This window comes from Pteropus alecto, unplaced genomic scaffold (assembly GCF_000325575.1).
Source record: "Pteropus alecto unplaced genomic scaffold, ASM32557v1 scaffold101, whole genome shotgun sequence".
Lineage (NCBI taxonomy): Eukaryota > Metazoa > Chordata > Mammalia > Chiroptera > Pteropodidae > Pteropus > Pteropus alecto.
Window position 1 is genome coordinate 9,868,621 of NW_006432945.1, and position 22,817 is coordinate 9,891,437.

Below are 22,817 nucleotides of genomic sequence, written 5' to 3' on the forward strand. Positions count from 1 at the left end.
GTTTCCTTGAGTTCTGTGAGCCACTCAACAAATTCTCGAACCAAGGAGGTTGGGCATGGAAACCCTGATTTATAGTCAGTTAGTCGGAAGCACAGTGACACAACCTCAGACTTGCAACTGGTATCTGAAGTACGAATTGGGGGTAGGGGGAGTCTTGTGGGACTGAGCCCCTAATTTGTGGGATCTGACGCTAACTCTAGGTGGACAGTGTCAGAACTGAATAGAATTATAGGACATTTAGCTGGTGAATTGCTTGATGAGGGAAAAAATCCTACATATTTGGTGACCAGAGTGTCAGAAATGGAATGTTCTATATGAGTAGTAAAGGATAGTCACACAAGAAAAGTGAGCTTTTCCTACTGAGGAACTATATTCAGGAATTATACTAACCTCCAACTTGAAACATCTCCCACACTTTTATCTCCCATTATAACCATGGGCCACATAATATACCTCGACTTGTATCTCCTTCAGAGACACAGTTTCAGAATCTACCTGAATTGTACCACAATTTGTTCCAGTAATTTTTTCATGCTGACCTCAGGCCAAAAGAAATACCTAATACTTCCGCTGACTAAGCAGTTAAGTCCAAATAAGTATTTATGTCCCATTGAGCACTGCATAACTTTTCAAATACTAAATACACATTGGACACCACTATCCTCATTCCCTGATTTCAGTGGTTTTCACACAGTTCTTGCATTTAATCTGGGGGAAAAAAAACACGAAACACTAAAAATCCATCCTCACAAATATATAACATCAAAAGGAAGGAAGCAAGATCTAATAGTGAAACTGTGAACTACCGAGCACTAGTAGTTTGAGCAATTTCTAACAGATGTCTAGTAATGCTATTCTCTCAAAAATTTTAAATATCTCATTGGTACTCCTGTGGCACCCAGGTACAATAAATATCAGTAATGACTCTATTCTGTGAACGAATGAATGAAAGGTTAGTAACAGAGACTTAACAAGTAAAAGATAATGAGCAACAGAGAGAAAGGAAGTAAGCGACAGGACGTATGGGAAAGTAAGAGTGATTGACAAAGAGCTTATAAAAGAACATAGGAGAAGGAACAATAAAGAGAAAAAGACAAAGACAGGAAGAGACAGAGAAAGTCGGTCAGGGAGAGACAGATAAACAAAGAGAAACAGAAAGACAAATAAGGAGAGACATAATGAACAGGGAGACAAATGGACAGACAGGGAGAGAAAGACCAAAGGAAGAGGGGGGAGAAACAGACTGGCCAATAATCAAGGATGGGGAGATATTGATGGGAGGAGAAAGAGACAGACAGAAACAGATGGACAAAAGAGGGGAGACACAGGAGAGAGGATCAGTGAAGGATGAGACAGCATTAGAAAAACAGAGAGAGATAAAGGGCAAAAGAGTAAGTCAGAGTAACAAGGAGAAACTGGGAAGGAAGATACAGCCAAGGACAGGCAGATACAGGATAGAGAAGGCACAAGTGAAAGGGAAAAAGACTAAGAAACAGACTCAGACTGAGAGGCAGTGGGGTATACAGGACAGAAGGAGAAAGGAAAGCAGGCAGGAAGAAAGAAGGAAACTCAGGGAAAATGAAAGTGGAAGGAAAAAGAAGCCTCCCATCATACCACCTCTATCCAGGGACCAGGGTTTGTATTCATCCATTCATTACTTAAAGGCATGATCCCTACAGTTTACTAGAGCATGAAAGAGTACCAGGAATTAGCACAACCATTATTATCACTGAGCTCTGCACACCAGGGGTTTTTCTGGCTATAGGAGAAACTCTCTTTCTCTTTCTCTCCCCCACTACCTGCATATTATTAGCAAATATAACCTATACTCTCTTATTCAGATATTCTCATTTACAGATTTTCATAGAGCTTTGAGAGCTTCTAAAGAGGAAAATATTAAATTCTAAGGCATTTTGTTTTCAGGACACACCAGCTACACACTCCCTTTCAATGACTGCATTATGGCTATCATTAATTTTGGGGTTTTTTTTAAAGCTATTTATTGAAATTTCAAAATTAATAAAGCAGAAAGTTGAGAGAATAATATAAGCCCCAGCATACCAAATGCCCATCAATTATTAACATTCTGCTAATATCGCTGTCACATTTTAACCATAAGATATAACTCTAAATGTAGTCACAACTTTATTGTTTCACAATTTTTTAATGCGCTTGATTTAAACATAATGGAGTTTAAATCAAATGTTTTACTGTTAATCATTATGAAATTATTATACAAATGTTTAACTAGAATTAGAACTCCTGCTCAATAAATCCATGTCTATGCATTTCCTTGATACCTATTATCTCAGGTTTTCTAAGTATTTTACAAATACAAATTATTCAAAATCTGTTCAAGAAAATAAAGTGAAACATACAATGGTCAGAATTATGTTGTAAAATTAAGTTGGAAAATACTTTATAGTTTATCTAATCTAATGATTCACACACTTGGCTACACATAATAAAGCTCTCAAAGTTCTAAAAGCTTTAAAATATTCAGATGTCCGAGTTCCAAGATTCTGATTTAATCAACTTAGGATGCAGCCTGTACAATGAAGTGCTGTTTTTTGTTTGTTTTCTAATGTTCCTCAGGTGATTCTAATGTGCAACCATGGTTAATAATCACTGACCCGGTCCACCTTCCTTCTAAATAAAAAAATTCCTTCAATATCCCTGTACAGCAGCCAGTATCCACCTGACAACCAATTTCAAAACTCACTATATCTCATTCACTTTAACTTTAGGGCAATTTTAATGATCTGAAAGTCCTAACAAGCAGAATTTGCAACTCTATACCCAGTGATCCAAATTCTACCTTACCTAATCATATAAAATATTTCTTATTCTTGTTTATCATCAGAGCTATGAAGTATCCTCTAAGTACTCTGTTCTAAACTTTTCTTTAACCATTACCCTTATGACAATTTTCAAACTCATTCCCATATACTAGCAGTTCATTTCTAGAAGAGTTCAATATCCTTTTAAAAACATGGCACTTATAACCATTAACAATACTCCAGAAAAAGATAAGATGATTAGTGCTTCGCACAGTAGAATTATCACCTTTTTTGTTCTATATAACTTACTATAGAGCATTAACTTTTTTGAAAGCTGTTATCTTCCTATTGGCTCACACACACACAAAAAAGGTAAATCTCTAGATATTTTTTATATTAACTAATTATACTATCATTCTTCCATCCTACAGGTTTTTTAAACATCACATCTCTCACCCTATTACATTTAACTAGTAGTGTGTAGGTGAATGTTCACCAAGGTGACTGTAAAGTTGTGTTGTCAATTTCTATAATGTAAATATTCCCATCATGGCCAATGTCAAGCTACTAACAGAGTTGGAAAGAGATGCAATCATCACAAGCTTATGAGACCATTCTTAACCAGAAGTTTCCTTCACAATCTTTAGAATTCTGTTTTGAAAATACATTTCCCAACCCATCTCACCCCAAAAATTCTGATGCAGTATATATAGACTAGAATCCAGGTAACTATATTTTTAACAACCTTTGGGTGGTTCTGAGGTACACACCGTGTTTTAACTCATCAAGATGTTTTTTAGGTATCTTCTGTTAAGAGAAAAGTTTTAATTGCTTCATGAAACAAAAATTTTAAACCAATGGCTTGTTTTCCTTTAAATAATTACTAAAGATACCAAGCTAAAACTTTCCTTTTTGGCTGGCACAAATCTGTCAATGCTCTTTGTTATAAGTTGTTCAATCAGCTATAAATTCCTCTAATGATATTATCATTCATCTCACATTTTTCCATCCTGTCCACAAGCATTACACGATAGGTTTTAAAAAAAAAAAGTCTTTCTAAAATTTTATGCCTATGACATTCTCCTATTAGGAGAATAATTTCAAAAGAAAATTAGGAGAGTTTGACATAATTTGCTTTCGTGAACCAATATGAACTCGTAGAAGATGAGCAAATTACTGAACACTAAAAAATAACCCACTCTTTTAAAGAAGGTCCACATCTTGGCAGGAAGGAGTAGCTGGAGGCACCTGCACATTAAACAACTAGAAAACTCAATAATATATGTAAGTCATCTGTTTCAAGGTAGCAAATAGCTGCTGAAAGAGCAGACATTAGAAGTAAAGGACCTAATTCCTGAGAAGGAAGAATGCTGTGTCTTGACAAAGGTGATGGTTGCACAACACTGCAAAGGTACTAAATACCACTGAATTTTAGTACACTTTCAAACAGCTAATAACCACCTCAAAAAATGCTTCTGTGCATATTCTGGGTCAGGTAGCTAATTAAAAATTATGAATCTGCTTTTCCCAATATTCTTGAAGAGAGCATGTGGACTTAATTGTTGTTAGCAGACAGCTAGAAGACTCTCAACATGGATGAGGACACAACTACAAGAATCATATAAATAGCATTCTTCCAATTGTGAAGTTCAAAACAGTACCAAGACTATTTTGGTATACTGCAAAATTGGAACAAAAAACTCACAATGATCTCTAAATTCTAATTTTCATTAGACTAATAGCCGCAAATATTGGGGTATACTGGGCTACTAAAAAAAGTCCAAATTTTAGAAAAATGTAAGCCCTTTGGAAATTTGGCCTCATCCTTATAGTTCACTACTCTCTTGTACCAACCTTTTGCTTCATTTAAAGTATGCTATTGACTCTCCCCTGAATGTCTTATGTACTTGCACCCCTTTGATTTTGTCCTATTGATTTTGGGCCTAGCAGACCCTGTCCTACAACTATAATTATGCTTCAAGGCCAAATCCAAATTTCACCTCCTCCATTAATCATTCTCTTACTACTTCACTTATGAAGACTGTTTTATAGTCATTGTAGACAAACTGCTCCTGAGCATATCTATCTAATATATTGTTATTCTCATATTCAAAATTCTTCTCTGCTATAAATACTCTAATTCATTTACCATGTCACAGTGAACCACACATCATATTTTTCCTTAAGTAAAAAGACTAGTTGTAATCTTTTTAAAAGATAACCCATCATTTCTACTGAAATGACAGATTCCAAACAGAAAAAAAAAATAACAGTATAAAAATAATAAATCTTACAATTACCTTATTCTGTTCCATCCTTTATAAAAGGAATGCACAAATTTAGCTATTTCATTTTCTCATTATACAACCAAAAGAGTCTTTTATGAATAGCCTAATAAAAACATATTTAGAGTTGTACAACTGTGGAACAACAGAAACTCTTAAATATATAAATTAGATTTGTAATGCCCTGATTCAAAGCATAGATATTTCAATTTCAAGTAAGATTCATGTGCTTTGGGTGTACATGCAAAATTAACTGCATGTGGTAACACAATATAAATTCAATTTCCTTTTCCAATCTCACTGATTGCACCTCTGGTAACAAACACATAACTGATCAATTTCTCATCAGGAATCATAAATTGGCACTCAGTCTCCTAGGTAATAAACTGTTTCATCTCTCAACCTTCAATGAAGAAAATGAAATTTTAATCAGTACTGGTAGATTCGCTAACCTCCATATTCTAATCCCAAAGAGCTATACTTGCCTCAGAGTATTATTCAATCCTAAAAATCATCACAGTTTATCTTTACAGCTAGAGCACTTTCAAGTCCAAAATCTACTAAGAAACTAGGCTTTAAAAAATGAGATATTTTATTAAAAAATATATATATATACATACACATATATAAATATGTACATATACACATATAAATATATAAATAAATAGATATTCATGTGTATGTGCATGCATACGTGGCTATATATGTATGTGTTTCCTTCTGCTGAAAAAGAAAGTCTAACAATATCTCAGCAGCAATGACACTTTGAAAGAAGTGCCCAGGATATGGCTTCTAAAGGAATTAAGACTCATTGGTTATCACCAGAAGAACAGACTCTTTGGCAGAATGGCTGATCCCAGGTCCAAGGCTGGAAATATATAAAGTCCGGAAAATTTTGTCATATCAGATAGAAAAGAAGACATCAAAGACTACGAGGGTCATATCAAAGGAATGAGGAAATCACCTGAAGAGGCTCCTACTGGGGCCAAAGATGAAAATCTGATATTTAATAAGGATAAAAACTATACTGGCCCAAAACATACCAAATGTGTTTAAATATATTAATTTATTAAGACACTTAAAAAAACATTTCACTGGTCATCTTTGGAAAATGTTAGAGAACCAATATTATTTTGAAAACTAAAAAATAAAGAGAAAGTATTAGGCAATTATTCCACTTTTCCTATATGATCTGTAGCTAAGTGTAAGCAGTTGACGAAGAAAAGTTTCTCTTTATAGAATTCCAGGTAATAAACACAGGAGGATTAGAATAACACCATTTTGTAAATTTTAATGAATTCATGGACCTAGGGGCTATGCAATGATCAACAGCTACAAAGAGAGAAACAATCTAATATATATCTCTCCTAACATAAGTACACATCAGCACCTATAAAGTGTTCTCGGGGGAAAATATGTATGTACATAATATTTAATATGAATTATATCAAGCCTCTAGATTTAGCTAAAAGTTTACAGGAAATACAGAGAACAAAAATCATGTTAAAGTACACTACAGGCATGCAATCAATAAAATTTAGACTCTGAAAGACCAAAAGAAGCAAACAACCCAGCATGTTCTACTAAATAATAATGAAAATAAAATTTTTAAAAGAACAATAGAAAACGCAAGAAAAATAAGAGTTGGAGGGGAAATCTATAGATCAGCTCTGACCAAAAGAACTTTCTTCAATGAGAGAAATACTCTATGCTGTTTATTATGGTAGCCCCTAAACTCATGTGGCTGAGTACTTGGTATGTAGGTGATATGATTGAGAATCAGAATACTGCATTTTAATTTTAATTAATTTAAATTTAAATAGCTACATGTGGCTCGTAGCTACCATACTAGATGGTGCCGGTATAGATAAATGGAGAATTAAGAGATTTATTAATCAATAACAATATATTGTATAATGAATTTTATTTAGGTCCTTATTCAAACAAATAAATGTTTTTTTAAAAAGTATAAAACAATTAAGAGAAATGGGAATCCTGCCAGATATTTAATAATATTAAGAAATTACTATAAACATTTTTATGTGTGATAATTATATTTTGGGAATGGGGCAGAGAATACCCTTTAGAAATATTTACAAATGAAATTATCTAATTGCTAGAATTTGCTTCAAAATAACCAGGGGGGTTGAAACAAGATTAGACATTGTATTGATAATGACTAAAGCTGGGGAATCAGTAAGCGGGATTCTGGACACATTCTCTCTACTTTTGGATGTCTTTGAAAATTTCCCTAATAAAAATTTGGTGGGCATGGGGGTTCCTTAACCGGTGTACTAGGAAGAGGTGTGCTTTTTTGTTTTCCCCAGAGAGGATACTGGAAATATAAAAGAAATTCTTAAAACGGATGGTTTGGAATATTTTGCAGGTAACTGGTTAAAAGCAGATAAACTGTCCTTTATTATATTTCTATTCTTAAGCCTGACTATTAGGCAGTTTTTCACTTTCAAGGTGTCATACTGAATTTTTCTTTGACACCATTTGACTGCTCTTTTCAAAGTGAGTAGAGCAGAATGTGAAAGCAATGCCTCCTTTGGTCCTCTAGCTCTGGTTCACAATTTGAAGAAAGAACGTTACAATGCATTTTTTCGATTTAGATTTAGAGAGATGGTAGCCCAAAAATGGAGCCTCCAAAAGATATCCATGTCAAATCTCTGGAACCTGTGATGCTATCTTGTTTAGGAAAAGGATCTTTGCAATGCAATTAAGGATCCTAAAATAAAATCATCCCGAGTTATGTAATTGTCCTTAAATCCAATGTCAAATGTCCTGAGATACATGGAGGAAAACAGACAGATGGAGAAGGCAACATGAAGACAGAGATTAGAGTGAAGTGGCCACAAGCCAAGGAAGCCAGCAACCAACAGCGGTCCCCAACTTTTCTGGCAACAGGGACCAGTGCTCCTATGAGAATCTAATGCCTAATGACCTGAGGTGGAGCTGAGGCAGTGACGCTAGCACTGGGGAGTGGCTGCAAATACAGATGAAGCTTTCACTTGCTGGCCCGCTGCTCATCTCCTGCTATGCGGCTCTGCTCCCAACAGGCCATGGACCAGTACTGGGTTGGTCCATGGCCTGTGCAGGGTTGGGGACCCCTGCACTAAGGTTAGAAAAGGCATATTCTCCTCGCAAAATTCCAGGATTGCAGCAAATAAATTTCTCGTATTTTAAGCCACCAAATTTGTGGTAAATTGTTACAGCAGTGACAGAAAACTAATACAAAGGATTATCTACTCACTATTCCAATTATTGACTACCTATTCCTTCCTCATACTGTCTCAATTACAAGTTGTTGCAAATCCAAGTGATTTTTAGAGTACCTTTTCCATTTTGAGGGCAGGAAATTTTGTTTCTTTTATTCAATGATATTTACCTAACACTGAAAAAAAACTCTCTAATTATAATTTCTTAAGCTCCTTCTACCTTTCTCAGTGGCATTCTTTCACTAAACACTTAAGAAGGCCCTGCCTAAAGAAAACAAAAAGCTCATAATTAGACTTTAAACTCTGCCAACTTTAAGCTTTAACAATTGTTCCAGTTTTCTAACAGTTAGTTTAGGAAATTCACCAGATTCATTCATCTGGTATGTTATCTTTTCCTCTACAGTATAAAGCATATATCAGTAATTTCCAGAGCTTTTTTGATTCACGGTATAATGTTTTATAATAATCCCTTCTCTACTTCAAGATCTTCCTTTAAACTTACCAACTAAAAAATAGTATTATGTGATAATCGACACAGTGCCTTTATATGTTATTGATTTTTGTAAGGGAAGAAAAATTTTAAACGTGAAAATCTTTTAAATACTCTACTATATCGCAAAGAAAGGATTATAAACCTGTGTTCAAAGCATTTTTTCATTTCTTCTAGCTTCCTACCTGCATCCTACTCAAAGTTGATACTTATTTTTATCATATAATTTTACTTCCTAAGTATATTGTCATCTTATGTTCTAGCAATGAATATTAAACTACATTTAATTCTTTCTGTTAGAGTAAATATTTCATCAACTCAAATAGTAACGCTATTTACTACTCAAAAGAACATCTTTCCTATTAGTGAATAGTTTGAGGTTAGTGGCATCTTCAAAGTATACACGATTTTATTTTTGAAGGTGATAATATTTGTTAACTAGAAGTTGAAATTTCCACAATACAAATGCATATACAATCCTTTTCCAATGCAAACATGAAATAAGCACACCCTTCAGAAATAGCTGCCTTACACGGCTTTGAATATCAATCAGGTCTTTTCATCCTTTCTAAATTCAATGGAGAATAAAAAATACATCATTTTTAAAGAGATAACAATTATCTTGTTGGTTTGGCTCTTGTCTCAGCTTCTACTCTTAGACATCTGTATTTTCTTATGGCTCTCAAAACAAGATTGTAGTGGCTACAAATGAATCTAGCATTTCATTTTTTGGATTAAACTGTTTACTAGTCCCTGGTATACAGTCTTTTCATGCAACATTAATCCACTATAAGCAGAAGGGTTTTTGAAAATCAACAATAAATGACTAAACAAAACACCACCAATAGAAAAGTGAAACAGTAAAAATACTCTCTTGCCACTGCCCAGGTGAAAATGTAGCAAATTAGATATAGTGCTCCCTATTATAAATATCAAATGATTTTATTTCTAAGCCAGAAAACTGATGTAAATAATTTTTAAAGAGATAATGATACAGGATAACAAAATGAGAAACTGGAGGAGGGGAGAAACGTGATTATAAATAACATGAGAAAAGTAAGGTATTATGAATGCATGAATTTGACAGTAATCCTATACATGTAAAAATGACTTCATGAATTTTAGAAATGCAATTCAGTCTTCTATCCTCTAGAACTAAAAAGCAAGCTCACATCTGTTAAAACAACAAAGACCTGGGGACAGAGGTAAGATGGAAGAAGATGCCTAGAGTGGACTCTGTCCATTCAAGCATATAATCAGAATGAATAATTTACGAGCATACTTTCATCTTCAATGCTACTAAGAGCTGAATTCTAAGGAGCTTAGGGAGACTATAACACATCTGCTAACCAAGCTGAATAGCAGAGGGAACCTAAGCAAAAAAGATCCAACAAAACCTGTTCACAAGATTGGAGCAGAGGTAAGGGGACTAAAGAAGAAATGGAAGAAAAGCAAGGATTAGTGTTGTAGTGGTCAGTGACTTATGTCCTCAACTGTATCTATTCATTCCATTTCAGAAAGTCAGATAGCTATATTAGGCTAATGTTAGTTAGGTATACTCCCAATCAAAAGGAATACTTTATAAGATAGTGAGAGAGGCAAAATGTAAAAAGAAAACAGTAGATCTTTACACTTTAATTCAAATAATCCAAAAATATATATTTCACTTAGACATATATAAAAAATCTCCAACGATTCATATGTATTTTTTCAAATCTACGCCTATTTCATGTATTTGAAAGGAGGCATACCATATATGTAAAAACATGAAAAGTGGGTGTCTTATGAAAAATATATGGTCACCCAGGAACTTATAAAATATGATTTCTCAGCAATCAAAGGGAACTCTATGCTTGGCACCAAGACAATACATGCCACAAAAACACAAAATCTTTAAACTAGGACTTCATATCACCTCTTTACTGGTTTTAAAGAAATGCTACATTTATCACCTCAGATATACCTTATGAAATTAGTGTCAGCATTATAAAACAACAAATAATACCCTTAACCATCTAACCTATAGGTAAAATTCTGCATCTAAAGATCAAGAGAAGTTAAAAATTAAACAAAAGAAGCAAGCTAAAGAATTTACTTTTTAAATAAATATTACCTTGACTTCAAAGAAGACTGAAGGAAAGGATTTATTTTCATTTCTACCCATTGATATGCTCAGTAAATATATAAAGTATGTGCCTCTTTTAGATACTAGGTATAAAACAGTAGAAAAAGGACAAAATCTCTGGCCACAAGGGACTTACATTGGTCTCAAGAGAATAAATCAATGAAAAAACAATATACCAGAAAGCAACAAATGCTATGCAAAGAAATAAAATAGTGATGTAATATAAATTAACTGAGTAGCTACATAAGATTGGGTATTGAGAAGGCCTCTCATAAGACACAGCCATGTAATGATCTAACAATTCTCCAAAGAGGGCAAGAGATAAGGACCTATTGTAAGAACAAGCTTGGCCTGGTTTAGGTACAGAAAGAAAGGCAGTATGTCTGGAGCCTAGTAAATAAGAGGGAAAATGGCAGAAGGTGAGATCATAAACACAGAACTAGATTATTTAGGGTCCTGAAGGTCAGACTGATACATTTTTCTATTACATCCTTGGATTGTATGAAGCAGCCTTATGAAACTATGATACTTTTTGTAAAATTACTGTTAGGGATATTATTCCCCACACCAAACAGAATGCTACTCTTCATAAAGGTCCAAAGGAAGAATTTCTCTGAAATCTTATGTTCAGTAAAAAGTGACCTTTTTCTGAGGAACCAGTATAAATTTACTTTATGTGCATTCTAAAATTAATCATGCTCTCCTCTATCCTTTGAACTCCAGAAAATTCAAAGTTGAATTTACAATTAGGTTTTGGCAATTATATAAAACTCCATGGCATCTACTTTTAAGTAAACTTTTTATTTTAGAATAGTTTTGGATTTACAGAAAAGTTGCAGAAGTTCCCATATCCCCCCTACTCAGTTTTCTCATCATTAACATCTTATATTAGTATGATATATTTGTCAACATTAATAAACCAATATTGACTGACACATTATTATTAACTAAAGTCCCAAATTTACTCAGATTTCTTTAATTTTTACCTGATGTTCTTTTTCTGTTCCAGGATTTTTAGAGTACCTATTCTGTATATTAAAATTTAGTGGAGCTTTAACTCGCTATTCTAACTTCATCTCTTCCTTCTTCTAATCTCTATAACTACTATTAACTATTACATTTTATTTAATTTTACAAATATTTTCCAATACTTCTGGGAACTACATAGAGTAATAAAAAAAATTAGTATAAAAAGATTTCTTGAAAGATACAATTAGCTTTTTCCCAATAAAGCAAACAGTTCAGTATTATTTAAAGTAATGCTTCATCTCTATAACTCTATTAACTATTACATTTTATTTAATTTTACAAATATTTTCCAATACTTCTGGGAACTACATAGAGTAATAAAAAAAATTAGTATAAAAAGATTTCTTGAAAGATACAATTAGCTTTTTCCCAATAAAGCAAACAGTTCAGTATTATTTAAAGTAATGCTTCATAAATCTTTTAAAAATACAGACACAAGGAAATGTCCAAATAAAAATTTTACTCAAAAATATCATTTGGGTAAAAATGCAAAGTTAATATAAAAAAGTCTTTACGTTTCAGTATTAGTTTAATCTCTGGAATTCTCCTTTTGTTGTCATACAGCATTAGTAATCCTGACGGTTCTTACTGAGCCATGCAAGCTTAGCTTGATCTCGGATGACACAAATCTAAAATGAAGGTGAGACAAATGATCTCTTAAAGTCCCTATCAGTTAGAAATGTCAATGATCTCTTAATTCTGTGACCTAAGTTGACCGTCAGATTCTCAGATTTTTCTATCCCAAGTGTGGAAAACATCAATACTTCTAAACAAAAGATGCTACTTTTGAAAAAGAAAACAGCAAAATAAAGTTTGAAGCTTTACTTGAAATTAATTCAGAGTAAAAACTAAAGGATTAATATGGTGTATATATTATATAAATAGTGTATAAATTTGTATATATGTAAATTATATATACCAAAAGTATCCTTGGGAAGAAGGAAGTTCCTCCCCAAAAAAGGTGTGAATGTTTCCTCAAGTACATTAATTCCATAAAGTGACTGAGACACCAAATGGAAAAAAAATTATGAGAGAAAAGGTGAAAAGTATATCAATTTATATTTTCCACTGTTCCCTATCACTGAAAATTTGACATAGTCAAAAATGTACTATAATTAACAGGTTTTCATATCTATAATAAATTGTCTTGTCTTGAAATAATCCTGATTATTAAGGTGTGACTGGTTCACTGTGGAGAATCTTGAGTTTGCAGCTTAATTTAATTTGTCCCAAAAGTTCCAATACTAAATATCTCACTGACAGCAGAAATTGTAAAAACACAATAAAGTTTAAAGGTTTTGAAACATCCCTTCTCCTAATTTCCTCAAAACCGTACTCCATGAAAGACTGACTCTAAGGATTCTAAGTGTGTGTCTGCCCCTCCCCATTAAAAAAAATTCCACAGTTCTAATCACTTTAATACTCATTCCACTGTCAGGTGTGCTGCACTACAAGTCTTTCCATAGAAAAAGATAACAAAATAAACAGTAAAATGTTTAATTATTTATGCCATTATTTAAAAATCAAGTGTATAAACTTTAACAGAATTTTATTTCAACTTCTTTGTCATGTAATACTTCCAAATGTAAATGGTTACCAAAAATAAGAGATTATATAGTAGAGTAGGTAATGATATATATTGAAGGAGATTAGGTATAAATTAATAAAGAATGCCTGAGGATAAGTCTTTAAGCTTTCTTATATGTGTTATTTCAGAATATGAGCATTTGCTAGTTATAATTATAAGCCATTTATTAAATAAAAATAAAAACCCTTTATTTTCCATGAATCAGTGTATAAATATATGATTCATGAAATTCACTCTCAAAGGATGAAGCAAAACAACCATGAATCTGAATGTTTATTTGTTTGAGTAATAAAAGCAACTTTAAGTAAACACTCCTTCATTTCTTAATACGCTGAAATTATTCTTTTTGGTTGATTTATTTTTAAATAGGCGGGGGGGAAGGCCACTTTATTAATGAAGAGTAAAAGCACTATCTTGAAAAATCTTACTAAGTTAGAAGAAAATACTTCACCAGTGTAAAAAAGTGTGGGTTATCAACTTTTTACCAATAAAAACTTTCATATACTGTGCCTTTTATCTAATATACTTTTATCACTTCACTCTTCAAGAATCCATTTCAAGTCATTTTCTTTCACTATAAGTCGATTCTATCTTAAATAAAAGTAGGGTGAAATATGAAGAATCTACTGACTTTATTATTAAGTAACAAATCAGGAAAATATTTTTAATTCTAATAATGATGTTAAGTTATAACCATTTAACAAAGGTAAATAATCAGTACAGCTGTTACTTAGATTTAATTCAATACAACAAATATTTTAAAAATGAACATCCTCTGATGTTATATAAACAAACAAAAAAACTGTGAATGTTAATAGAATAATCAAACTATGAATGAACTATGAATGAACTTAAACCTACTGGCTAATTATTGTCTAAAATAAGTTAGTATTAAGCATCCTGATCTAAAATTATTTAAGATTTATGGCAGGGGTTCTCAACTAAGGAGACTGTAAAACTACCAGTCCCTGGGCTCCATACCCAGATCCTATTTTAGTTGGTCTGAGATGTAGATCAAGTATCAGTCTTTGTCAAACAAACAAAACATATGCAAATTGAGTTAAAAGTGCAACAGATTTGAGAACCACCAATTTATGGTAAACTCTAGTTTTAAGATTTAAAACAAACAAACAAACAAATTTTGCTTACTGGCACCAAAAGTTTTTAGTCTACTAAAACTTAAGGTGTAGAAAAAAGGTCAGTGAAGAAAAGACAGACAATGTTCAAAATAATAATCAAGGCCTATCATACTTTTTTTCTTTTAAAAATGTTAAAAATTGAAAGTCCTATCATGGACATTGTTGAAAAATCTGCTCATTTTGTACTGTTTTTAGATAGCTACTAAACTAACTAAAAGCCTAGATATATAAACTCAATAGCAAGAATGACAAAAATGATTAACATTTAAATTTAACACCACATAAAAGATTATAAATTAATACAGTATCACAATGCAAATGAAATATAAAATTATAATTCCTTAAATAACTTTTTTTAATCTCAATACTACACAGAATAATGTTTCTTTAAACCGCTTTCCAGTATCTTCAATTCTCCAGTGTCTCAAGAGAGAAAAATTCATTTTAAAGAGATAAAAACTACAGGGGCTTTAGTCTGCCTATCTGGGAGTAGAAAGAACAAACAAGCGTAGACATTTCCCCCATGAAAGCAGCACATATATCTGGATGATCAGACTGCAATACTCCCTTTACAAGAGAATCCAAAGAAATTAACATCTCTGGGCAGTGAGATAAAGAAAAAAGTTCTTAACTCTAAATATTTTTCATTTTACCATACTTTCACAGAATTCCATTTTTCTATAAGAATAGCTAAAGTATATGAAAATTGCAACATGTTCCAGCACAGAGGGATAAAGAAGGATCATCATAACTTTCAACATATCTCAGAGTATCTTTGTTACAAACCAGATGGTAAAACTTAAAAAGAAAAAAAAATTTAAGATAACTAACCCAAACTTGAGAATAAAATTAAAACCACTATTAAAGCAAGTTACACAGGGTGAGGGAATCAGTTTAATTTCCATGTAATTTCATTTTTTTACATTCTTAAAATATTTTCAGGAAGCGCTCTTTAGGACACATAAAGTAAGAGGTAATAACCCAAAAAATAACTAAACGTTTTGATAAATCTTGTGTCTTCAGTTAATATTAGAGAATTAAATATATTAAATATTTTACAAAACAAAATTCAGTAGTGTATTATAAAACTAATATCTAAGTGTCAATATCCTGGTAAAGATTTTCATATGTTGAATGAGGCACATTTTGAATTCAGAATGGTTAGATATAAACGATGTACATTTCTATGTCATTAAAGACAATGATATTTTATTAAACAACTTCAATTTTATTAAACAACTTCTGTATCTATGTCATAAAAACAATCCTTCGAAAGCTTGTCAATACAATAACTTTATAGAACTCCAGTTTAGTATTTCATAAGGATATTAATCTGTACATACTATCTAGAATACTCTTGGCATATATTTTTACCCCATTCATCACTCCTTAAAAAACTGTGATATGAAATTTTAACAAAAACCCAGCCTCAGAAGGAACACTTCCTCAAGAAATAGCTGTTGAATTAGTTCCTAATTATTCACTGACACAAGAAGTCCTACAACTTTAACTTACGACTCTCTAGGTCTATCAAAGGTTAAACCCATAAAGAATGAGCTGGTGAGCAGAAGCTGAGGTAATAGAAAAAGAAGAATCAATAAAGATAATTGGAAAGATAACCACTATCCTTAGGTCAGTCATTTTATGACTGCCACACTGTACACCTACATACATATAAATGCTTACATAATACACACAGAGAATACGAATATGCTCCATTGTTCTACTAGTCCTAGTCTAAAGACATGGCATAAATAGAAAGGAAAAGCTGTGTTGCTCAACCTAGTTACGGCTAAGGATTCACAGATGGATGGATGGACAGACAGACGGATGGATAGATGGACAGATATGAAAATACATTTGGGGGGGTAAACATGACACAGATAAGAACTTTGATTCTAAGCCAATATCTGCGATTCACAATGCTAAGGTGAAGGACAATGTTAAGGACATATAAGAGATCATAGGGAAAACGTGAGCTAAACAAACAAAACTTTGATTGAAATATAATGTAATCATACTATATATCATAAAAATCAAAAAGATCTATATAACAAGGCAGGTTATATTGGTTTTATACTGTGCAATTTAAAATCCTTAAAAAGAGGTTTTATGTGGTAAGTGTAGGGATCATGCATCTTACCTTCCACAGAAGGTGCCTGGTCCTGAGCTGAATACAGCATATCCTTGAAAGCCTATTAGGAAGAAAGAAAAGGAATACATGAATTGAGTAACCTTTACACTAAAGGCATTTGAAGCTAAACAATTACTTCCTAAATTGAGAATTTAGTGAAATACTTCGATTAAATTTAATAAGCTAAAACAAAAATACTATACTTTCATATCAATCTAATATTATCTAATCTTTAAGATGAGGGCTAATTTGTACAATTAAAGGCATTTGGAAAGAATTTAAAAAACACCTGTGAAATCATAAACCCTCTTGACTAAAAGATAATAGTTACAGAAACTGAGAACAACAGTCCTAGAGGAATACAATGGAATACTGCATAAGAAAATAAAAAACACTGGATACGAATTTTTCAAATTGTGGTAACATATACATAACATAAAATTCACCATCTTAACCATTTTCACAAGTGTTAAGGTTCAATAGTGTTAAGTACATTCATACTGTTTTGTAGAAAATCTCCACACTCTTTTCACCTTGAATACAAATACTTTTCAAGGAGGTCTGGAAAGTCCTCCATAACGGTACAGGGCTATAAAGATAGTAAAGGTTTTATTGTTTTTTTCCAAACCATATTTAGGTAATTTGGATGGTTGCAGTTTGGTCTCTCAATAATAGGTTTAGGATAGAAATGAATAGCATTTCTCCATATCCATCAAAATGGTAGAATTAAGTGGAAAAGGCTCCAGAGCTAAAGAGCTGGTCTTTAGCTTAGATGACTGTATCCAGTCTCACACCTTCAAAGCTTCAAATACAATCTAACCATTGGTGATTCCTACTAAACTGGCTTCCAATCTTCCTCAACCTCAGCATAATTGACATTTGGGGCCAGATAATTTTGTTGTTGTTAAGGGGCTGTTCTATGCATAACAGGATTCTCAGTAGCACCTCTGACATCTAGGGACCCACTAGATACCAGTAGCAACCCATCTCCCCACCAAAGTTATGACTACTAAAAATGCCTTCAGACATTGCTAAATGTCCCCTGGGGAACAAAATCACTCCTCCCCAAAACCACAGCAAAGAGTCACTCAAGAACATAAGAACCAAAACACAAGAAATACACCTCCAAGGTAACTCACCCTGTATTCAAGTCTAGTAAATGATATTCTGTCCAAGTGAATTTATCATTTGCTTTAGATTACTGACCAATCTGTTAGTTCCATGACTAAACAAGTCTGACAATATACAGTAAAAAAGATTTCCAACAAAACAAGGAAATTTTTAAATTTAAAATCAATATATGTTTGTTATTTTTTGTAGGAAAATTATGTATAAAAATGTTAATGTCACACATGCTTAAATCCAAAAATAGTCAATTATACTATTTATATAGAATTTGAGGCAATACAGTAATACAACTGTATTACAACCAAAAATATCTGCTCTTTGTTTCAGGTTCCTGACACAAAGCTCTGAAAACCTTTAGCATTTACTCTTTTGCAGACTAACGAGATGGCTCTCATGGTTTGGTGGAGGGGTGGGGTAAGATGGCTTCAGGATGGTGGGTTGGTCCCCAGAAAAACCAACAACCTGATCAATGTGATTAAAGGGTTAAAACTTTCAGCCCCACCCCAGGCCTCTGAGGAGGAAAAAGGGACCGAAGATTGAGTTTAATCACCAATGGCCAAAGCTTTAATCAATCATGCTTATGTAATGGAACCTCTATGAAAACTCCAAAAAACTTCAGGGTTCAGAGAGCTTCCAGGTTGATAAACATATTGATGTGCTGGGAGAGGGCATAGAAGCTCTGTGCCACCCCTGTCCCCATACCTTGCCCTATGCATCTTTCCATTTGGTTGTTCCATAAATGGTATCCTTTATAATAAATCTGTAATGGTAAATATAGCACTCTCATGAGTCCCATGAGTCATTCTAGCAAACTGTCAAATCTGGGGGGTCATGGTCATCCAGGCAGAAGTGTAGGTAACCCATCTGCAGCTAGTGTCTTAAGTGGGGGTAGTCTTGTGGGACTAAGCCCTTAACCTGTAGGGTCTGTGCTAACTACAGACAGTAACAGAATTGAACTGAATCATTAGACACACAGCTGGTGTCAGAGAAATGGTTGTTGGTTTCAGAAGAAAAGAACTACATTTGGTCGGAAGTAGTGACAAAATACTCAAACAGAAATCTTTTTGGAAAAAAACTTTTATTAGTGGGCCAAAGTTATCCTAAGATTACATTTGAAGCTCAGTCTCATGTTTACTGATCATTGATTATTAAACTTATTTGCATACAAAAGCCCTAAGTGAATATGAAAAAAAGTCTGGAACTTCTTTTAAGAAAAATGTACATACACTCCAATTTTCTTTATAATTTCGGATGTCTCAAACACTACCAATTTCCAGTCTAAAAAAAGTAGTCCAGAAGATCTTGTCAAAAATCAGAAAGTCTTTATTTCAGTTCACAGACTGGAATTTTATATTAAAATCCTATACAACTGTAGAGTGCTAGTTATGTTACAGTTCTTCCATAGGCATTTTAAGAGGGTAAATGAATCTATTGCTTAGAGCAGAGTAAACTGCTAGAAGTAGGAAAATATAAGAAGGGAACAAATAAATCCAGCCTGAGAATACTTATAGAAATAAATTACCACGAGAGTAGGTAATTTCAGAGACTCAAATGTCTGAATGAAGTTTTTCTATTTCTAGAGTATAACAGGCATGTGTACCAAAATCAAATAATGCAATCAAGAGCCAAATAAAACAATGACTAGCAAAGTATTTGTACACAGTAGGAACTCAATAAATAATTCTTGAATTCAAAAGGGGTTCTTCTTTGGAGAATATTACTTTAAAAAATGATTGGAAAAGCACACTAAGTAGAATCTCTGATATGTAATGAAAATGAATTAAATTTGCAAAAGGAAAGTTTATAAAATTAAGTTTTAAAAATGATTAAAATTTTATAAAGAGAAAAATGATAGTCTTCATTTTGATTATAAAACTGAATCATAATTTCATTTAAATCAAGACAATTCAGTGAAATCAGAGACAACTCTTTGCTTGTTACTAGTTCAGTTCTACTCTGAATAAAAGACTATGTTTTTTATAGTAATAGACTCTAAAGAACTCAATAAATAGGATACCATTCTATGCCTGTGACAAAAGAATAGCTCACCATTGGGAATGGGGTGGGAGGAGGTACAAAAACCTACAAAGTATTGTCTATATTTGTACCTACGGATTGTTTGTCTATAATATGAGTCACCCAGAGCACTTGCCTGGTTTGGAAGGAGTACATCCAAATACACAAAACAACAAACTGAGTTTCCTTGATTCTTGCTGTTTTACTTTAAGGAAATCCAATACTTTACATAAAACTGTGAATTTGTATAATAAATAAAATTATTATGTATTATATTCATTATAAAAGATTTCTTTGATTTCCAAAGGATTTGAAACAAACCTGTTCAGTATCAATATTGTAACCTCTACTCTAATATTTTTGTTATAATGTTATTGAAATATATGTAAACTAGAACAGAATGCTTAATGCTTCTAACGACACATATAACAATTTGTAAAATCTTATAAATTAAATCCAAATACAACCACAAAACCAATACTGTTCAACCAACATTAACGTGACAGGAAAATAAATGTTGCTTGCAGAAACAAAACCTCAGCTGGCAATATGAATACAATGCTAACTGCCAATAACCCCGTTCTTCTGAGTTTGGAATGCCTGTATGACTTTGTGTCTGATTTGATGTAATTCCCCTAGTATCTCTCTCTACCTGAGGCAGCATAGTAGAGTGGCTAAGAGCTACAGAGTTAAGGGATAGTGATCACACATACCTCATGGGTCTATTGTAAAAATTAAAAACTCTTAAAATACAAAACCTTATATTAATTATGACTCACAATTAAACATGAAGAGTACTTAGAACCATGCCTAGAACATAGAAAATGCTCAAAGAATGTTAATAGAATGTGAACTACCACAAACCTTATATCATACAGTGGGCTGTGCCATTATTTGGCCCTCTACTGATAATTTTTGCATTAGATATGCTTCAGTTCTCATTAACTCTTCACAAAGTAGTACAGGACTACCTGGAGCCAAGCATAAACAGCATAAACATAAGGCACTGCAATCCCCTGGTATTACTAGTTTATAAGATGGTTATCTAGATGATCTAGAATATGCTCCTATTATATTTTCAGATGATTGCTAACATAAACACACTGTATTTTTAATTCTTACAGGAATCTTACAGATTCCTAAGATAATATATGCATATCACAGTTTGCATATGCTTTCAATAATAAGGTCTCCTAAACATATTACTTGAACTTTCTACAACACAGGTACTGTACAGAACAGGATGGATTACAAATTAACATGCATTCAATAATACTGCCAATATAAATGTCTTATATTCTTAATTTTTAATAGCCTATAGAAGATCATCTATACACTTCTTTCCAAAGCCCAGATGGTTTTCACAGGCCATTTCATAGACCAAGGAGATCAGAAGCTAGAAAAATCCTTACTTCCTATCAACTCACCATTAGCCTCATATATAACATACTATGAATATTATCATCTCCATCAATAAAATATCTAACTTCTGTGGCTCTCATTTGCTTTAACATTCATTCATAGTCAGCACACTACAATCTAATTATTGAATTAATAAACAATAAAATAAACGCAGGCATTTGAAGAAAAAGGGCAAGGAATGTTTGTTATAAACCTGTAAAGGAGTCATAATCCCTGCTAACACTGTTTCATAATAGTGTTATGAAATTAAAATTTACATCAGACTTATTTTTTAATCTGAAAACTTTTCCAAATGGAACTCCTGGATAAAAGAATTTTGATATATTCTTAAAAATATGTATATCATGTGCTGATCAATAGACTACAAAAACATTCTTCAATTATCTTTTTCAGTTTTCACTTCCTCTTTTTACATTCCCTGTTTAATTTTTTTCACCAGAAATACTGGGTAGTCTGGGAATAATGTGCAAGTCAGTTACACATGACCTGGTTTCTTTGGCTCATCATCTAAAAATCATTCATGTTTTCCTAATACTAAAGTGCTAAGGTCAGTTCTGTAAATCAAATTATAAACCTCAAAAGAGGGCTTTCTAGCATTCTCATGTGTCCTGTACAAAGAATCATCTAATTAATCTTCATTTTTATCCCCAAATAGAGATAAACTAACTTAGCTCTGCTTTTGATAGAAATATTCCATAAAATCAATAAAAACTCTTACAGAAATTCTTATAATCCATTAAAATTTAAAATTAATATACTCTTGCACATACTTAATAATCCAAGGCCTAGTATATTAAAAGAAATGTGCATGATCAAAATTGTCATGGAATTCAAAAGTATCCATTGGTAAAGGCAATTCAAATGCAAAAGTTGTTACAACATTAAAATTATTATTGAATTTATTAAATGTATATTAAATGTATAAAGGAGTAGTACTTCCAAGGCTAGGTCATAAATGTAAGAATGTGGAGTTAACATTCTTACATTCTCCTTTCCACCTCTAAGTTTAGTGATCTGGTCCAATCAATGCCACTACTGCCTCTTAGATTCATTCTCTCCTTTTCTTTTATCTAAACTATTTCAAGACTCTTAACTGGTTTACCAACCTATAAATTTTCATCTCTCTAACACATCTTACAAATTGCTGCCATATCGATGTTCCCAAAGCACCACTATGATTCTCCTGCTCAGAATTCACAAGGATAAAGGCCATACTCCTCTGCTGGCCTAAGGCACCCAGAATGATCAAATCTATCTTTGTAGGCTGATCTTCCAAAGTGGAGAAAATCAATTTCATTTTCACAACCTGACCCTAAAGCCAAAATTAATTACTTATTACGCATTTTAGCAATCTCAATATTTCTTCCACCTTTGCCTCTGTTTGCAACTACTGCCTCTACCTGGAATCCCCTCCCCTAATTCCATCTTTTAAATCAAATTTCCATATCTTAACCATCCTT

General features: G+C 32.8%; 1 protein-coding gene across 1 annotated transcript in view; it reads right to left on the reverse strand.

Moving 5' to 3' along the window:
- XPR1 (xenotropic and polytropic retrovirus receptor 1) overlaps positions 1-22,817 on the reverse strand; it is a 127,295-nt gene that overhangs the window by 87,471 nt on the left and 17,007 nt on the right. The window contains 1 exon segment of the mRNA XM_025043963.1: positions 16,801-16,852. Coding sequence (XP_024899731.1) covers positions 16,801-16,852 — 52 coding nt within the window.